The sequence below is a fragment of the Haliotis rubra genome, unplaced genomic scaffold (genome assembly GCF_003918875.1).
Source record: "Haliotis rubra isolate DU_JTF1 unplaced genomic scaffold, ASM391887v1 Scf62, whole genome shotgun sequence".
Classification (NCBI taxonomy): Eukaryota; Metazoa; Mollusca; class Gastropoda; order Lepetellida; family Haliotidae; genus Haliotis; species Haliotis rubra.
Genome location: NW_025767324.1, coordinates 1,089,863 through 1,108,387, shown reverse-complemented (window position 1 = coordinate 1,108,387; position 18,525 = coordinate 1,089,863). Strand labels below are relative to the sequence as shown.

Below are 18,525 nucleotides of genomic sequence, written 5' to 3'. Positions count from 1 at the left end.
GTGAGCACCCAAGAAAAAAACACCTATGACAATTTGCAATGACTTCATGTTGTCTGTAGCGCCATGAGCAAGCACTCTGTGCCTGGAGTTTGGCGCAGTATAAATGCACACAATATTTTTATTATTATCTATTGGGTATTAAATACATCTTTTTTTATTCAGTGAATTACAATGTTTAGAATCAAGCCACAGAGCCCAGTCTCTCTTTTAAATGCATCCTTGTTACAGAAGCGGAAAGAAAATGGCCGACTTTTAGAAGGCCTTCTGACAGACAACAGTGAGCAACGCCAAGGCATAGATCGCAACGTAGGAGGATTTCAAAGGATGTCCTGTTCCTATTGGGCAAGGGTCGCCGTACCCAGCCCTGCCTCGACATGCATCTTTTACGGGTTTCATCCCTTTCTTCACTTCCTGGAGTCTGTTGTAGTCATCCTGTTCCACGTCCAGCTGACGGAGTCCACTCAGAACCAGGTTGTTCATCGTCACATAGTTCTGGACCTGGAACTTGCACCTAAACGGAAGAGGGTTGAATTATATGTTGAGATATTTACCACAAAGATGATGGGGCGAACAGTGTACCGATAGATAACCAGGTATTGAAGTTCTAGATATGAAACAGAGAGGAGATATGAAATAGAGCGGAGATGTGGAGTGCAGATATGACGGGTGCAGTGAAGGAGAGTGAAGATATGAAACAGGGAGGTGATATGACCGACGGGGGAAGCCAAAGAGAGCGGAAAGATGAAATAGAGTGAAGATATGAAACATAGCGAAAATATGAAACAGAGGGGTGGTATGAAAACGGGCGGCTATATGAAAACATAGATATGAACACGTGCGAACATAAATCAGGTTGGACATTTCGGAGACACGAAAACAGAATAAATTTGCGGTGAGGTGAAATGGGGTTTAACGTCGCACTTAAGAATATTTCGCTCATATGACGACGTGCATGTGTGCGTATGTGTGGCTGCTTGTGCTAGCCCAGACTTAAGCTGGTTTTATAGTGCCAGCTCACTGGGGGGGTAACTGAATATCTAACTCATTAAAGGTTTGAACTTTGTAATTTTGAATTTGTTTTCACTACAGTAATGTATAATTTGGTTAGGGGAGGTAACTCTGACCAACTGGCGAGTGATTCAGGTATCCGAAAATACGTTCATCCGAACAACATCTAAATAAACGCAGGTTCGACTGTAGAAGGTACGGGCATCTCTGTTTCCTTAAACAATTGTTTACAACGTGTCATATATGGTCTACGTTATCGTAAAATTCCTTATATGAACTGTTGGCATTTAAATCCTGAAATGCATAACATTTGTTAAGAGTATGGTTTTACGCTGCTTTTAGCAATGTTCCAGCAATATCGCGGTGGGGGACACCCCAAATGGGTTTCACACATTTTACCCATGTGGGGAATAGAACTCGGGTCTTCGGCATGACGAGAGAACGCTTTAACAACTAGGCTACCCCACCACCCCGCATTTGTTAAGACATTACCTGAATACCTAAACAGGTTACTGCCATCATTTACTGTTGAAACACGGTCGTTATCGTATTCAGCATGTAAAGGGAGGTAATCAAAAGTGAAAACATGGTTCAAGCTGTAAAGCGGGGAATGGATTGGATCAAATATTGTTCGTATTGTTTCAAACATGTTGATTAAATATTCAGAGGAAAATATTTTATAATGACGTCATTTCCTGATTTCGTGTTCATGTTTCGCATTTTCTTGTAGTTATCTGGGCGACGGGGTAGCCTAGTGGTTAAAACGTTCTCCCGTCACGCCGAAGGCTCGGTTTCGACTCACCACATGTACACAATGTGTGAAGCCTATTTCTGGTGTCCCCCGCCGCGATATTGCTGGAACATTGCTAAAGGCGGCGTAAAACTAAACTCACTCACTCACTCAGACATATTTCTAAGACCAAATCTCGTTACTCGTACTTGGTGTTTCGAGGGCAATCAGAACCGAACAGGCCCGTGATGTTCTTCACTTGTTCGGTTCTGTTAGCTTGCTTGTACAGTAGCGCCAGAAACATGTTCTTTGTAGCATGTGGCATTGGGGGCATGTATTCCACGAGGACATCGCCAGATGAGATGTTTTCGGCGTGGATGTTGACAACAAGCCAGTGAACGTTGGAGTTTGGGGTGGTAGTATTCAACTCCTTTGTCGGGTCGATCAGCATCAGCGTGAAGAACTGACCTGTTAGACGACAATAGCATATATAAAATCAGCTGAAGATGTACGACGGTGGCCTGAAAATATGGACCAGGCAATCCAGTGATTGAAATTATGAGCAACGGTCCACGTCGTCGTAGTATATTGACATGTAATATGAACTAGTCGTAAGCGTGTGTTACAGTATGGGAGATACGGTGACTTTAGCGCTACCACCGTCGTAAGTGTGCGTTACAGTATGGGAGCTACGATCACTTTAGCGCGACGACTATCTTAAGCATGGGTTAAAGTAATGAAGTTACAATCATCTTAGTTGCGTTACCACTGTCGTAAGCGTGGGTTAAAGCATGGGAGCTACCATTACCTTGGCGCTACTACCACCATAAGCGTGGGTATAATTATGGGAGTTACAGTCACTTTAGGGCACTGACCATCATAAGGGTGGGTTAAATATGGGAGCTACAATCACCTTAACGCGACGAACATCTTATGCATGGGTTAAAGTAATCGAGTTACGATCACTTTAGCGCTACGGCAGTCATAAGCGTAGGTTAAAGTATAGGAGTTACGATCATTTTAGAGGTTACGACCGTCGTAAGCGTGTGTTAAAGTATGGAAGCTACGATCATTTTAGAGGTTACGACCGTCGTAAGCGTGTGTTAAAGTATGGGAGCTACGATCACTTTAGCGCTACGACCGTCGTAAGTGTGTGTTAAAATAATGGAGTTACGATCACTTTAGCGTTACGACCGTCGTAATCGACCAGTACCAATTCTTTAACAAGGAATCCCGAATGGTAGTATGTCATAAACGTTCTCCATGTTATGAATTTTAATGTTGTATGTAATACATGTAGGATCTATGCAATACTTAGCGTCACTTCATTCAGAAGAGATGAGTTCAGCTACGTGTGTTGGCTGGGAAGCCAGACACGACGTGTTATACCTTCCAGGTTAGAGGAGAGGTTTCTTGGTACCAGATGAATCATGGGCTCGGTTCTCGCTTTGGCGGCCATGATGTTTCCCTTAGACCTATAATCCACGTGAAGGTTGGCGGCGCTGTAAGAGACATTATTTAACACTGATGAAGGTCATAATGATGACGATCAGAAGATACAACTACTACTACTACTACTACTACTACTACTACTACTACTACTACTACTCGGAACACTGAGAATACTACCAGTTTCACGCCACACCATCTATACCTCATGTATGACGGCGGTGTGTTGACAGTCAAGTCTCAACCAGACAATCCGGTGATTGACAAAATGAGCATCGATCTGCACAACTGGAATACGACAAGCCTGACCACCCGATCCCGTTAGTCGCATCTTAAGACAAGTATGGGTTGCTCAGGATCTGGATCTTCACGGTGCACTACTACTACTACTACTACTACTACTACTACTACTACTACTACTACTACTACTACTGCTAGAACTACTGCTGCTACTACTGCTACTGCTACTATTGATACTACGACTACTTCTACTACTACTATTACTACTACTACTACTACTACTACTACTACTACAACGACGTCCCACCCAGTCTGCATTGTGGAACAGCAGAAGGTGAAGCGCATGTCCGGGGTCATGTAGTGCAGGTCAAGTGAGATCGAGGCCTCGGCTGACAAGTTGAAGGTCACACCACCATGGCTGTCCAACAGACTTTTGATTCCTGACAACAATAGACCGGAATTCTACGTACACTTGCTATAGTGTAAGACATAGGAAATACTTTTCTGTATTCTGTAAAGGCGAGAGTCATCTGTTAACAGTGTTCAACCATTTCCATTGTGCATTAAGGTGGATACCGTAAAATAGGTTTATATTGAATGAATAGCTTTTCACATGTGCTTTGTCGTAGCCAATACACACACCAGAATGGGCTTCACATATTGTACCCATGTGGGGAATCGAACGAGAGGATGCCGACATTTGATCTACAGATGCTTACGTTTTTGGTTGAAGTAGGGGCACCTGTTTAGAACACGCCTGTTTCTCATGGTAACGGCGGCGTAGTCGTCGCTCCAGCTGCGCACGATGTTGAAGCTGACGGGATCTGAAACATATGTAACATGAGGCTGGTAAATATGTAACAATGTTTGTTGTTTACCGCCGCACTCAGCAATATTCCAGCTACATGGTGGCGGTCTGTAAATATTCAAGTCTGGACCACACAATCCAGTGATACGATGACATGTGTCAACCCAGTGAGCGAGCCTGACCACCCGATCCCATTAGTCGCCACTCAGGACAAGCATGGGTTACTGGAGATCTGGACTACTACACTACTGCTACTACTACTACTACTACTACTACTGCTAGAACTACTGCTGCTACTACTGCTACTGCTACTATTGATACTACGACTACTTCTACTACTACTATTACTACTACTACTACTACTACTACTACTACAACGACGTCCCACCCAGTCTGCATTGCGGAACAGCAGAAGGTGAAGCGCATGTCCGGGGTCATGTAGTGCAGGTCAAGTGAGATCGAGGCCTCGGCTGACAAGTTGAAGGTCACACCACCATGGCTGTCCAACAGACTTTTGATTCCTGACAACAATAGACCGGAATTCTACGTACACTTGCTATAGTGTAAGACATAGGAAATACTTTTCTGTATTCTGTAAAGGCGAGAGTCATCTGTTAACAGTGTTCAACCATTTCCATTGTGCATTAAGGTGGATACCGTAAAATAGGTTTATATTGAATGAATAGCTTTTCACATATGTGCTTTGTCGTAGCCACACACACCAGAATGGGCTTCACATATTGTACCCATGTGGGGAATCGAACGAGAGGATGCCGACATTTGATCTACAGATGCTTACGTTTTTGGTTGAAGTAGGGGCACCTGTTTAGAACACGCCTGTTTCTCATGGTAACGGCGGCGTAGTCGTCGCTCCAGCTGCGCACGATGTTGAAGCTGACGGGATCTGAAACATATGTAACATGAGGCTGGTAAATATGTAACAATGTTTGTTGTTTACCGCCGCACTCAGCAATATTCCAGCTACATGGTGGCGGTCTGTAAATATTCAAGTCTGGACCACACAATCCAGTGATACGATGACATGTGTCAACCCAGTGAGCGAGCCTGACCACCCGATCCCATTAGTCGCCACTCAGGACAAGCATGGGTTACTGAAGATCTGAAACCGGATCTTCACGGATGGGATCATATTGTAGTCGCGTCCATACAACATGGATCTTTGGGCCATGATATGCCTTATTGCATATACATGTACTCAGTGTGCAAAATAGCCACTGGCCCGCCAGCCCGTGGCTAGTAAATCTCCTCAGCTAAAGGCCCGACTGGCTAGTGAATTTTTATGGGGTCATTTTGTATATCACTCTCTCCGACTTGTTAAGTTATAACACACTTTTAAAATCATCCAAGATTATGGCCTGATAAACTGTTCATCACATTAGCGGCTTAATGATGAAACCCGTGTTATGCCGACAATATCTTATTCTCATCTATTTTTCTGTAATCTTTTGCTTAGTTTCTACGTTCAAATTTCGGGCTAGTGAATAATTTTGTGGGCTAGTAACTTTCAGGCATAGCTAGCCCAACTGGCTAACACAATTTGGAAACTATTTCGCACACTGCATATAAAGTACAACCAGAAATTATTGAGAATTTAAAGATTGTAATTTTTTAATTGTTTTTCACTCATTACTCACGTATTAAATGTGAATATTAGCAGAACATAACTCCAGATTCAAAGACAGGTGAACAGTTAGTATTTTGTCAAGTCACCATGGGCAGCAATGCAGGCTTCAATGCGGCGGGGCATACTACTGATCAAAGAAGTTAGAAAGTCGTGGTCCATGCTGTCCCAATATCGGACCACCTCTTCTTTCATTTCAGCAATATTTGTTAGATTTTACTTATTGACACTTTCCTTCCTAAGTCCCCAAACATTTTCTATTGGAATTAGGTCAGGGCTATAGCTTGGCCAATCTAATAATGTCATATTTTGGGTCCGAAACCAGGCCTGTAAATGCTTTGAACGATGTTTTGGGTCGTTGTCCTGCTGGAAAATCAAAAGATTTCCATAGAACACGTGAGTAGATGGAAGTAAATGTCCCTCGAGAATATCTGTGTACCGCTCACTGTTCATATTCCCTTCAAATACACAGATGGGCGTTGCCCCTAACACAGATATGCCACCCCACACGTTAAATTTCGGACTGTTCTTTGGGCGCTGATACAAAGATTTTTCAGTTTGTTTATTTTTTAAAACACGATAAACAGTGGACAAAGGGATGCCTGTTCTACTTGAATCACTTTGGCTGATCTGATGCCCATGTTATAATACTCTAAAATCAACTACCTCCTCTCTAAATTATCCATAGGATCACTGAAAATGTCGTCTTCTAGCAAGTAAACAAAGGGGGATAACTCTTCACAAACTAATGAAAACGGATTAACGGAATTGTCTCTCTTGAATGAAACCAAGCACTTGGTAGCTGGTCAAGGTTGTTTATACTAGAAATCCAATTAAACATATTCCTAAAATTCTCAATAATTTCTGGTCATACTATACTTGTTAAAAGTTCTAAAATAAATGTTTCATCTTTCATAGACATACTACTGGGAATATTTCCAAAATAAAAGTGGGTCACTAGATTAACACTCTGCGCTTACCTGAGAGATTATATCTGTCTATAAAATCTTTCATAAACATCGGATTCCTGAAGGTGTTGGTTGAGTTCATGTACGCTAGGACTTCGCTGAGTTCCATGTTCTTTCTTTGCTCGAAGACCATCCACACATAGATGTTTGGCCTCCACAGGGTATTCAGGGGGCCGCGGTGGGGGACGACCGGCTGGTTTAACAGAAACGACAGGTTAACAGCAACTGAAGCATGGGTGTTCAGAATATACGTTAGTGTCTTCAAACAACACTGTGTTGAAGTTGGCCATGATCAAACTATGACCAACGACTTTATCCAAGATCAAACTATGACCAACGACTTTATCCAAGATCATAGTATGACAAACGACTTTATCTGTGATCAAATTATGACCAATGATTTTATCCAGGATCAAACTATGACCAACGACTTTATCCAAGATCAAACGATGACCAACGACTTTATCCAGGATCAAACTATGACCAATGACTTTATCCAGGATCAAACTATGACCAATGACTTTATCCGTGATCAAACTATGACCAACGACTTTATCCAAGATCATAGTATGACCAACGACTTTATCCATGATCAAACTATGACCAATGATTTTATCCAAGATCAAACAATGACCAACGACTTTATCCATGATCAAACTATGACCAACGACTCTATCCAAGATCATAATATGACCAACGACTGTATCCATGATCAGATCATAGTATGACCAACGACTATATCCATGATCAAACTATGATCAACGACTTTATCCAAGATCATAGTATGACACAACCCCTAGTGTACAGTACACAACCCTGTGCACTTAAAAGAACCCACGAATCCGTTGGTATATGACCAGATGGTGGCCACATGGATGCGTGCAAACACCCAGTTGCGGGTACAGCAACATGCAGTAAACGTGGACAAAGTAATGTGACTATGTGTCCCAGTCCACCCAGCTGTGAATGGGTACCTCGTAAGGATGGGAATGCCACAATAACTCGGTGCGCCTAGTGGCTGCAAGAGTTGTATGCTCCCCAAGGAGTTGAGATTGACAATACGTATGTATGTATGTATGTATGTATGTATGTATGTATGTATGTATGTATGTATGTATGTATGTATGTATGTATGTATGTATGTATGTATGTATGTATGTATGTATGTATGTATGTATGTATGTATGTATGTATGTATGTATGTATGTATGACAACGGACTCCTGTCACTGTCAGAAGAACTACGGTGTGTCCTTGACTCAGTTACTGGCAGTTGTGCCCGTCTCTCTATGCTCTGCATGGGGTGATGAAGTTTAACACCGTTATAATAGTATTGAACTTGTATCACGGCGGGTTTAATATCAGTTATATATGGTCTCTTCATATTCTACATATATCAGAGGGTGAGTGAGTGAACTTGGTTTAATGCCGTCGTTGGAACGTAATTCACGTACATCACGTCGTGATCCTAAACCTTTAAATACGTATTGTCCTACCTGGCCCAAGGTTATGTTTCCACCGTTGGCGTTGATGTAGATGCCGTGGATAATGTAGTAGCCAACGTCGTAGTATACTACAGTGTAATTGACGTTAGGCTTGGCAGTCCACGAGACAGTTGGCATGTCCTTCAGCTCAACTGGGCCCCTTTGGTGAGGGTTGAGTGGACCAATCTTGAAGGACTCACTACTGGATGTCATTCTTATCTCTGCTCCACATCCATTGTAAATGCCTACACAGACAGAGATGGGTTCAGGCAACAGAAGGGTACAGGCTTAACAGTAGGGGAAGCAAGACAGATGGGTTCAGGCAAGATAGAAGGGTACATGCTTAACAGTAGGGGAAGCAAGACAGATGGGTTCATGCAAGATAGAAGGGTACATGCTTAACAATAGTGGAAGCAAGACAGATGGGTTCAGGCAAGACAGATGGGTACAGGGTTAACAGTAGTGGAAGCAAGACAGATGGGTTCAGGCAATATAGAAGGGTACGTGCTTAACGGTAGTGGAAGCAAGACAGATGGGTTCATGCAAGACAGAAGGCTACAGGCAAGACAGAAAGGTACATGCTTAACAGTACTAGTAGGGAAAGCAAGACAGATGGGTTCAGGCAAGATAGAAGGGCACAGGCTTAACAGAATGGAAGATAGATAGGTAGAGGCAGAAACAGAAGGGTAGATGCAAGACATAGGCAGAGGCAAGACAGAAGGGTAGAGGCAAGACAGAAGGGTGAGGCAAGACAGAGGGGTAGAGGCAAGACAGAAGGGTGAGGCAAGACAGAAGGGTGAGGCGGCAGACGGGTAGAGGCAAGAGAGACGGCTGAGGCAGGAGAGACGGGTACAGGCAAGACAGAAGGGTGAGGCAAGAGAGACGGGTACAGGCAAGACAGATGGGTAGAGGCAAGACAGAAGGGTGAGGCGGCAGACGGGTAGTGGCAAGACAGAAGGGTAGAGGCAAGAGAGATGAGTGAGGCAAGACAGAAGCGGGGGTGAGACAAGACAGAAGGGTGAGACAAGACAGAAGGGTGCGGCGGCAGAAGGGTTGAGGCAAGACAGAAGGGTAGATGCGCGAAGTGTTTATTAAAATATCAGCATAAGTAAAGTGTAATTGCATAATATCATAATACATGTTAATCATTGTCATCATAGGTCTGTTTGGTGTCTCGGTGACGGGAGATGACCCTGTGGTTGACATCAGGAGCATCTCTCTATGCAATGGGGATATGATGACACACATAAACCAAGCGGGTGACAATTACCACCTGATCCACATTGTCGCATTATACGCCACTGACGGAACCGAGTGGTCAAACTTGCTGTCCACGGATATCAATGACTTGATTTTCTTGTACAGACCCGTGAAGATCCGGGTTAGAACTGATCTTCAGCAACCCATGCTTGTCGTAAGACGCGACTAACGGGATCGGTGGGTCAGGCTCGCTGACTTGGTTGACACATGTCATCATATCCCAATTGCATTTATCGATGCTCATACTGTTGACCAGTGGATAGTCTGTTCCTAACTCGATTTTTTACATACCGCAGCCCCAGATAGTTGAACTATTGTGTCTTTAATTGCTCACAATCAAGTATTGTTGAATTAACAAACACGATATGTTTGAATTCTTGATGTGCCAGGGTGACGGTCGGCTGTCTACTTACGTTCAAGAGGTCGGGCATAGTAGATTTCCATGATCGAGGGTCTCGAGCCTGTTGTGACATTACTTCCGGCGAACATTCGGCTCATAATGGAGTCTGCCATGGTTGGTCGAGGATTGACACACATTTGGGTACCATCTTCACCATTTGGACACATCTTATCGTAGTCAGTGCCGAACCAAAACAGGGTGTTATTGTTCAAAGCGTCATAGGCAGCGTTCAGACATGTCTCATTGGTGAACTGGTTCGTGCAAAGAGTTTTGTGGCTGCGCACTGAAAGTCAATGTTAAATGGCATTGGATAGTATTATAGCTAAACAACATGCTTATTTTAAGACTGACTGACTGACTGAGTTTTACGCCGCTTTTAGCAATATTCCAGCTATTCCAGAGAGAGAGAGTCTCAAACTTAATCCAGAATCTCTTCGGATGAAATTCTATATATCATAAAAAATCACTCTTCATTACTTTTCAATGAAAAGTGTACATCTCTAAACACGGTTCTGCCATTATACTTGCAGTGCAGCGATGTCATAGTATTGTGACATGTTTGGTTGAAACTGAGCATAACTGATTTGCTACATCGGTTTTGCATAGCTCCATAAACATATTGACGTCAGATGTTATAAATAGATGCGCAATATTAACAATATTAGCCTCACAGACACAAAAACGAAATAATAATATTAATACGAAATCAATAACATCGTTTCACAAATCCCGCCCATTCTTATTTCAACCAATCAAAAGTAGTCAGTAAGTTGGCGTGGCCGTATTGCTTTCCGGTTTGTGTTTTCCAAAACAAATCGCTTTCATAAAGTGAGTGAGTGAGTTGGGTTTTTACGCCGCTTTTAACAAGTTTCCAGGAATGGGCTTCACACATTGTACCCATGTGGGGAATCGAGCCCGGGTCTTCAGCGTGACGAGCGAACGCTTTAACCACTAGGCTACCCCACCGCTGTACCCAATGCGGAGGGTAATTTCATGTCCCCAACTTGCGCTACATGCGCGTTATGGGATAAAAAAGGCCAAAAGGTAAAACCTCCTTGACTAGGACATAATGAATACAACACATATGACCATTTATGTAACAATACTATGAAGAATAAAATGATTTCCTTGGATACTGTCACATATAGATTATGATATCAAGTATCGCTATACATGTATATTACACAATTATCGGCTTTACTTTGATGTTAAACGACCGAAAAGATCAGATATCAATTAAGTTAGAAATGAGGTTTCGTCAGAAATATTGCAATAGCTTAGTTGTTTTAAAAAACAATAAGTAATGTTTCTAAAAAAATGGATTTCTGTCGCCAAAACAATAAACAACAATAAAGCTGTATTTTACAGATTCCGTTAATCTTTTACAAATTGCGTTAAAAATTGTTTTTACATTTTGCGTTAGGTGTTTACATATTGCGTTAAAGACATTTTTTATATTTGGCGTTAATCTTTTACATATTGCGTTATATTTTACGTTTTGCGCTAAGTTTTTACATATTGCGTTAGTTTTTACATATTGTCTTGATTTTACATCTTGGTGTTGTACCACCGCCCCTGCTTTGATACAGACCATGCAAGTATAATGTTCTCTACAACGTAAGGGATTGCACCGCTCTGTGACGTTTTAAGTATAGCATAGATACACACCGCTGTGGGTTTAACTACAAGTGATTCCAATCAAAAGCAGTATATATATACTCTCCAAAAAAAGAAACGCATAGGTGATGTTAATGTATGAAAGTCCAAGTATTTTTCAAAATTATATTGAAGACAACGCCCAACTGGATACGGACGTCTTCACTTCTTGAACTTTTCACAAACAATACATGTTAACAGACATTTGATCTTTTATACATGTACTTTGTTGCAGCTGTTCCAGAATTTTTGCGTTATATGCCTTTAAAGTTAGCAGATTAAGCATTTCTTTTTTGGGAGAGTATATACACTACATACAGCTATGATGTATTAATCCATTCTTTATTCAACGTGATTATTTTAACTGATCAAAATATGCTGAAATAGAGATGTAAAAATTTGGAAAGGTTTACGACAATCGGGCGGGCGATGGGCAACTGGGCGACATGACCATCTGTGAACAGAAGGGTACTCGTCTCACCCGGAATCACAATAGGGGTAACTCAAGAAGGGAGGTGTTTAATGTGTAGCACCCGCAAGACGACATGGGGACAAAAGCATCGTCACGTGACAGCATTATAAAGAGGGAAAGGGGGGAACCAAATATTCTTTATACAGAGAAGGTTGAAATAATATAATGCCATATCTTTAGGTCAAATCAACCCTCTTTCGGTCAAACACTAAATGGCCTGACGAGCCCGTGTGCAAAATACGCATTATGCTGGAAAGCGCACGTTAAATCGCCAAATCATCACCATAATCAATAATACGCATGGCTATAAGAACATTGCTGGAATTAGTGAGTGAGTATGGTTTTACGTCGCCTTTCCAACAAAATCACGGCGGGGACACCAGAAATGAACTATACAAATTGCACCCATGTGGGGAATCGAACCCGGGTCTTCGATGCGACAAGCGAACGCATTAACCACTAGGCTACGCTTCCCTATTAAAATATACAGTGGGCTGGGGTAGGGTGAGTGACGAAAGGCGGATGGAGAGGGCAGTAGGGCTATGGTATCAATTCAGGTTAAGGGGGTAATACATTTAATTTTTTTTAATTTCGATTTTGACAGTACTGTTGGTGATTAAATATTGATATCAAGATATTTAAATTCCGTAAAGGTGTTGAAGTAATGCATGGATGACAATTCATGCTCTGGGTTTAAGATTCAAACACCACTCCGAATGTTTGGTTGGGAATGTTTACACTGTAGACCAACTTGTCGAACACGGGCCGGGGGAAGTGTGTTACCCTACTGTTGAACCGATAGAAAAATCCAAAACAACGTTTATCAACAATTATATATTTCCATGAATCTTTGGAAACGGACGTATGTCTTGGCATACATTTAGGAGATCAGCGACTTTAAGAAAAATGACCAAATTAAGGAGTGTAATGCACCCATCTCTTGTATGGTCATATTACGGCTTATTGGGAAGCTAGTTGTAGCTACTTTAACATAGGCCATGGTGTGGTGGATAAATATGGTCCATTTTTTTAAAATGTTATGTCATGTGACCCAACTAAGGCCAAAATAAAAAATAATTACAACGTTTTATGTAAATACATTGTATACTGAGGGGAACAAATATGGGAGCACGACTTCATGACAGTGTTCCTTTAATTATTCTCAGATTTTCTCCCAGCGCTATTCAAAGCTGGTAATGAATACATGATTAAAGGACTTTCCTGTGTTCCTTTATTTGTTTCTCTCAGTATATGTATGCTATATTTTCTGGTTACGTTTCCATCATCAATGGTGTTCAGGCATATTTTGATTTGTTCTTAAAGGCAGTGCGCTTTACAAATTCGATTCCAATAAAATATGAAAGACATTTGCTGTTAGAGATTTTTTCACATTCCGCACATTCACTTAAGTTCTTGAGTTACCACAGTGATGTGTGTTCTGTAGATTGTGATCAATAGCAAAATGTATCTCCAGCGAGAGACTTTCAAAACCTGCTTTGCAAGTTGTCTCTGTTAATCATTCAAGGACGTCTGAGGGGCAGTTGTACGAAACGAGAAACTGAAAAGGCACGAGGGTGATGTTGGTTACTGGAGGCTTATAATTACGTAAAGTTAGTCAGCCGTATCTGTATCGGGTATCCCACCGCGAGGATATCAGATCCTATTATCCTCCTTGTTCACCTTGTCATTCTTCACGAAGCCATTGCTGAATATGTGTTTGTCCACGTTGTGAAAGCCTCAATGATACTGATGTTCAGCTGAAGGCTCGTCTTGAATGTCATCTTTTATGATGGATCCAGTATCCCCAAATGAAATGAGTCCTTTTCAGAGTTTGAGGACGAGCGCACCTGTCCTGCTTTGACCCGAAGTCGGTTTTCGCGTATCAAGTGCAACGGTCTGCAACGTTGACGGATACATCAGGCCATGGACAATGCAGCTGTATTTGCATAATCTGTTTAGCTTTACGGTGTGGGGGGCTCGACACTTTTCGCAGGGACAGGAATGTGACGCTGTATCACGTGTTTGGGATAAACTGACCCAATGTGGTCAAGCGTGAGTGGCGTTTTTGCCCTTTTGCAAATAAAACGGATGTTCCACATAAAAGCGAAAAGGGATTTTTGAAAAGGAATAGATGAATGAAATTTCAAAGTTGTTTTGAAATATACATGACATTTTAACCTACTGTCTCATATGCTGAGATAACGGGATAAAACAAGTAAAAATGATAATAACAATAATATTAATAATAACAATGGGCCTAGATTTTCGAAGCTCTCTTAGCGCTAAGATAGTTGAAAGTGCCATACTTTAACATTAACTTACGACTATCTTAGCGCTAAGACAGCTTCGAAAATCTAGGCCCTGGATTTCTATGGAGCCAACTCAGCTTAGTGTTACATTACGGCTGTGGCAAGGTATCTCAATGGGTAAGCATTATGAAATCAAAACCGGCCAGCACGCACGTGCATACACACGCGTGTGCGTCGTTACATAACTCCGATATTGTCGTAGAAATCTCGAACATGATGTCAGGACTCCATTTCAAATGTTCACTTTGGATACTTCAAGCTATTAAAAAGTAACAGACATTTCTACCTACGAATAGCTTAAAGTTGGAGATGTGGTTTTATTTAAATATGCATTCACCTCTCACCTTTTTGAGGCGACAGCCGAAGCTGTTTAATATTCACTAAACAATTATAAGTCTTTAAATACTTAAACGTTCGAGCTTTTAGCTAAAGCCCTTACTATATCAACACAGCCATGACCTTAACACACTCTTGAAAAATGGTTACGTAAGCTGAAAATCACCTATTAAACAAAACCAGTAAATGATGACAAAACATACTCAACAGAATACAGTAGCGTATATTGCATACGGGACATGAGCACCGAAAGGGGTGAGATTATGGTTACCTTGCGACAGTGCGGCCAGAAAGGAGACGAGCAAGACGAATCTGGAACTCGAAGTCGCCATGTTATCTGTAGCTCACGTCGGGTGGGAATGTATCAGGCACTCGCTTCACTGGTCACCAAACGCGTTTTGTAAGGGCGGGTCGGGTTGAAGGGGTGGTATCAAAACTCACAGAGCCAATATATGGGCATCAACATTCCTGTGTATTCTATACTATTCATGCATAACTTTAAGGCTCGTGTGGGTATTTACCATTGCCTTGCATCGGGCGTATCGAGAAGTCTTCTTTTCTTTAGTTGTAATGTTTTCAGTGAAACAGTTAAGATTAATTGCTCATGAAAGTGGGCAGCGTATCCCCTTCGTTATGAAACAGCCTATTTTTTTATTTGCACGAACCTTAACTGATTTTATTCAGTTACAGACTGTCAATATAATTTTTAAGTTTCTTTCGTTTTCGAACTGACAATCAGTAAGGCAACGAGTGATTCAGATGGTGCTTTAAGTGGTAATCAGCAATAGTCCAGTTACATAAGATCCTTCTGTCAATAACAGAATCCGGACAAGACCAAAACGTGCTGTACCTATTGACATGAGAGAAATGACTCAGTCTGGACCAATATTTAAAGTTTACTATTGTCCGTTTGCCTCAGCCAGGTGTACGAGAAGCACGTGCACAAGTGCCGACAAAGTTATAGATTCATCAACCTGTGCTGCGCCGTCTTCATCGTTTCTCGCACACCTGGCTGTCCCTTTCTCTGCACTCCTCCCTCGTAACAAACAGTGAACTGTGTAAATAGTTTAATGATAGTTTGTTAAACAACATTTTTTTAATTTTAAGGAATAAATTCTGCAAAAAAATCACAGAGTTGGTCTGATGTTTTGATTATAATCAGTGTTTCATTGAGTATTATATGGTGATCAGTTTTCGAGTTAGATTGCAATTCATCGGTCCGCTTTTGAGGCAAACGGACTATACATACGACACATTAAGGTGTAACGAAAGATTGTACATATTGTGAAGTGAAGGAATATTTCAAACTGAAGGACCGGGATTCAATGTCTTTACATGCTGTGGGTTAAAGTGGAAACGATCTTCGGGCATAATCCACGACCAAAATTTCTTCTTGTGCTTGTCAGACAAGCAAATTTAAGGCGTAATACCTTTAGCTGTATTTACGGGCATACCTAGTCTCTCACAGTTCCCGAACCATTATTTAATTATTTTCCCTTCCACCCAGTCCCAAAATCTAAATGAAGCAAGTCTTGATTTTCCCCAGGTTCTGATGCCTCAAGGCTCCCACTCCTCACTGGGGCTCCTTTAGCCCTTTAACATTTAAAATTATATTGATTGAGACTCAGCGTTAGTCTAGAGTATACCTGGTATTATCACATGGGAAATTACACGTATCACTTATTCGTCTGCATACAAGCAACTGGTTAGCCATTTACTGTCACGATCTTATACGGTGTGTAATTACATATGTCATCACCTGCAAGTTCATGTCGGTGTTTGAAAATGTCATACATTGGTATGTATTGCTGTAAAGTGACCGAGTGAGTGAGTATGGTTTAACATCGCTTTTAGCAACATTCCAGCAATATCACGGCGGGGAACACCAGAAATGGGCTTCACACATTGTACCCATGGGAGAAATCGAACCCAGGAAATCGAACCCAGGTCTTAGGCGTGCCGAGCGAACGCTTTAACCACTGGGCTACCCCCATCGCAAAGAGATTGTCAATCTGATATTACGTCGTTTGCTTTGCAACATGTATCGTGACTCCCATAGCATATATCTTGTGTGAATGACACCCCGTCTATGGTGTTTGGGTGAGGGGGTTGGGAGGGTGGGGGCGTGCGTATGCGCGTGCTTGTATGGTGTGCAGTAATGATTCTGCTATGTATACATCGTTATGTGTCGTACACACATTACAGTGATGTCAGTACGTTCTTTAAAGCTCAACAAATGAAATGAGGTATCGTTTCACAGACTAAACATGTACTAAACACAACATCCCCCAATAATAGAAGCGGTTGACAATCCTATTGCGTTGAAGTTCAGGGAGATATCCCTTCTTAATTGTGTTAGGAAATCAAGTGACCGAACAATTATACAATTATCATCGTGTGTGTGTGTGTGTGTGTGTGTGTGTGTGTGCATATATACTCCCAGTACATATACAGAGTTACTTCGAAGATGAATTTCTCCACTAACTTGGGGGAACTAACTGCAAACTTTATGCAGATGAATTGCATGAGGATCATGCATCAAATTGCTGAAAGCATGTGCAAATATCGTGCATGTGAAGAGAGACCATATAATAGATCATAATATATAATATTAAATGGTCTCTGATGTGAACAGCTGCGTTTTGGTGTAAAATTTTGGTCAGAATTCGCCAATTTTCACTCAGTTTCATCATTTATTTAACTCATGACAATAATCTTTTCAAGGTCACGAATTTGTTTTACAACACATCAGTTCATGTGTAAACAGTACCTTTAAACTGAATGGAAGTTTTGTAAAATCTAGTTCAGAACAGTTGACTGAAGTAAGTGGCTACATTTACACTAGTGAGTCTAAACTTTTGATGGGTAGTATATATGCACCATTAAGCAATAGTGACTACATTTGTATGGTATATTGCTGTATAATGCTTTGGCCTTTGTGACATAAACGGATCGTTTATTACCTGGAAAGCTATGGTATAAAAGGGCCATTGCTAGAATGGCGTTTACGTTACATAAATAGTCGTAATCAGTGTGTTTCTAACTGCAGCTAAGACACCTACAGCGTGGAATCCCCCAAGGGTCAGCCTTAGGCCCTTCTCTTTTTATTGTTAATGACATAGTAGTTAACGTTCGTCCTACTACAAGACTATTTGCAGATGAAATATCACATGGGGCTTCTTCGCGATGTAGTGCAATGATTCCGAATCCCAGATTTGGTTTTATTACATAAATGGGCCAAGCGTTGTTTGATATTATACAATCCTGATTGAACGAAAGCTATTTTAATCGCACTGAAGAAAGGAACATATATATCACAGCATAACATCTTCCATCTTCCGAAGATATCATGCACTCTGACCTAACCCCCAACAAGACTAAATGGTCGCAGGATTTCCCCAATATCTAGTTACATTAGTTTTGAATGATCTATGTATTATTGTATTTATTTTCGTATTAATCTCTATGACAAAGATAACATAACATTATTACATACATACCGAACTAGGACATAAGTTTTGTCATTTATATCCTGATGTATGTAGAGTAGGAATTGAAGACACAACAGACTATTTGTAAAACAGTAAAAACATAAATTCAATTACAAATGTACATGTTTAAAAGAGTTATTCAATGTAGATAGAAACACGTCCCTCATAAATGAGTAGTACAGTCGAAAATACATCAACTCAGTTTGATATGGAATGGGCTTTTACTAGAATGAGTAATATAAATAATCAATAATGTAGGGATTTATGTATGAA

At 41.2% G+C, this 18,525-nt stretch overlaps 1 protein-coding gene across 1 annotated transcript; it reads right to left on the bottom strand.

Annotated features, from left to right (window-relative positions):
* Window positions 1-36: 36 nt before the first annotated feature.
* Window positions 37-15,139, bottom strand: LOC124256153. Its single transcript, XM_046690110.1, has 9 exons — window positions 15,033-15,139; window positions 10,002-10,271; window positions 8,341-8,573; window positions 6,858-7,038; window positions 5,035-5,139; window positions 4,624-4,756; window positions 3,128-3,240; window positions 1,948-2,206; window positions 37-511 (listed from the first exon to the last, which is right to left on the bottom strand). The coding sequence occupies exons 1-9, from the start codon at window positions 15,091-15,093 to the stop codon at window positions 253-255; spliced, it is 1,614 nt and encodes a 537-aa protein (XP_046546066.1). The 5' UTR covers window positions 15,094-15,139; the 3' UTR covers window positions 37-252.
* Window positions 15,140-18,525: the final 3,386 nt, after the last annotated feature.

Excerpts from the sequence above, each read along its gene's own strand:
- LOC124256153 (XM_046690110.1), bottom strand. The coding sequence starts at position 15,093 with ATGGCGACTTCGAGTTCCAGATTCGTCTTGCTCGTCTCCTTTCTGGCC. Across the intron at positions 8,574-10,001 it reads CTATGCCCGACCTCTTGAAC|GCATTTACAATGGATGTGGA; the intron begins GTAAGTAGACAG and ends CTGTCTGTGTAG. Across the intron at positions 4,757-5,034 it reads CCCCTACTTCAACCAAAAAC|GAATCAAAAGTCTGTTGGAC; the intron begins GTAAGCATCTGT and ends TATTGTTGTCAG.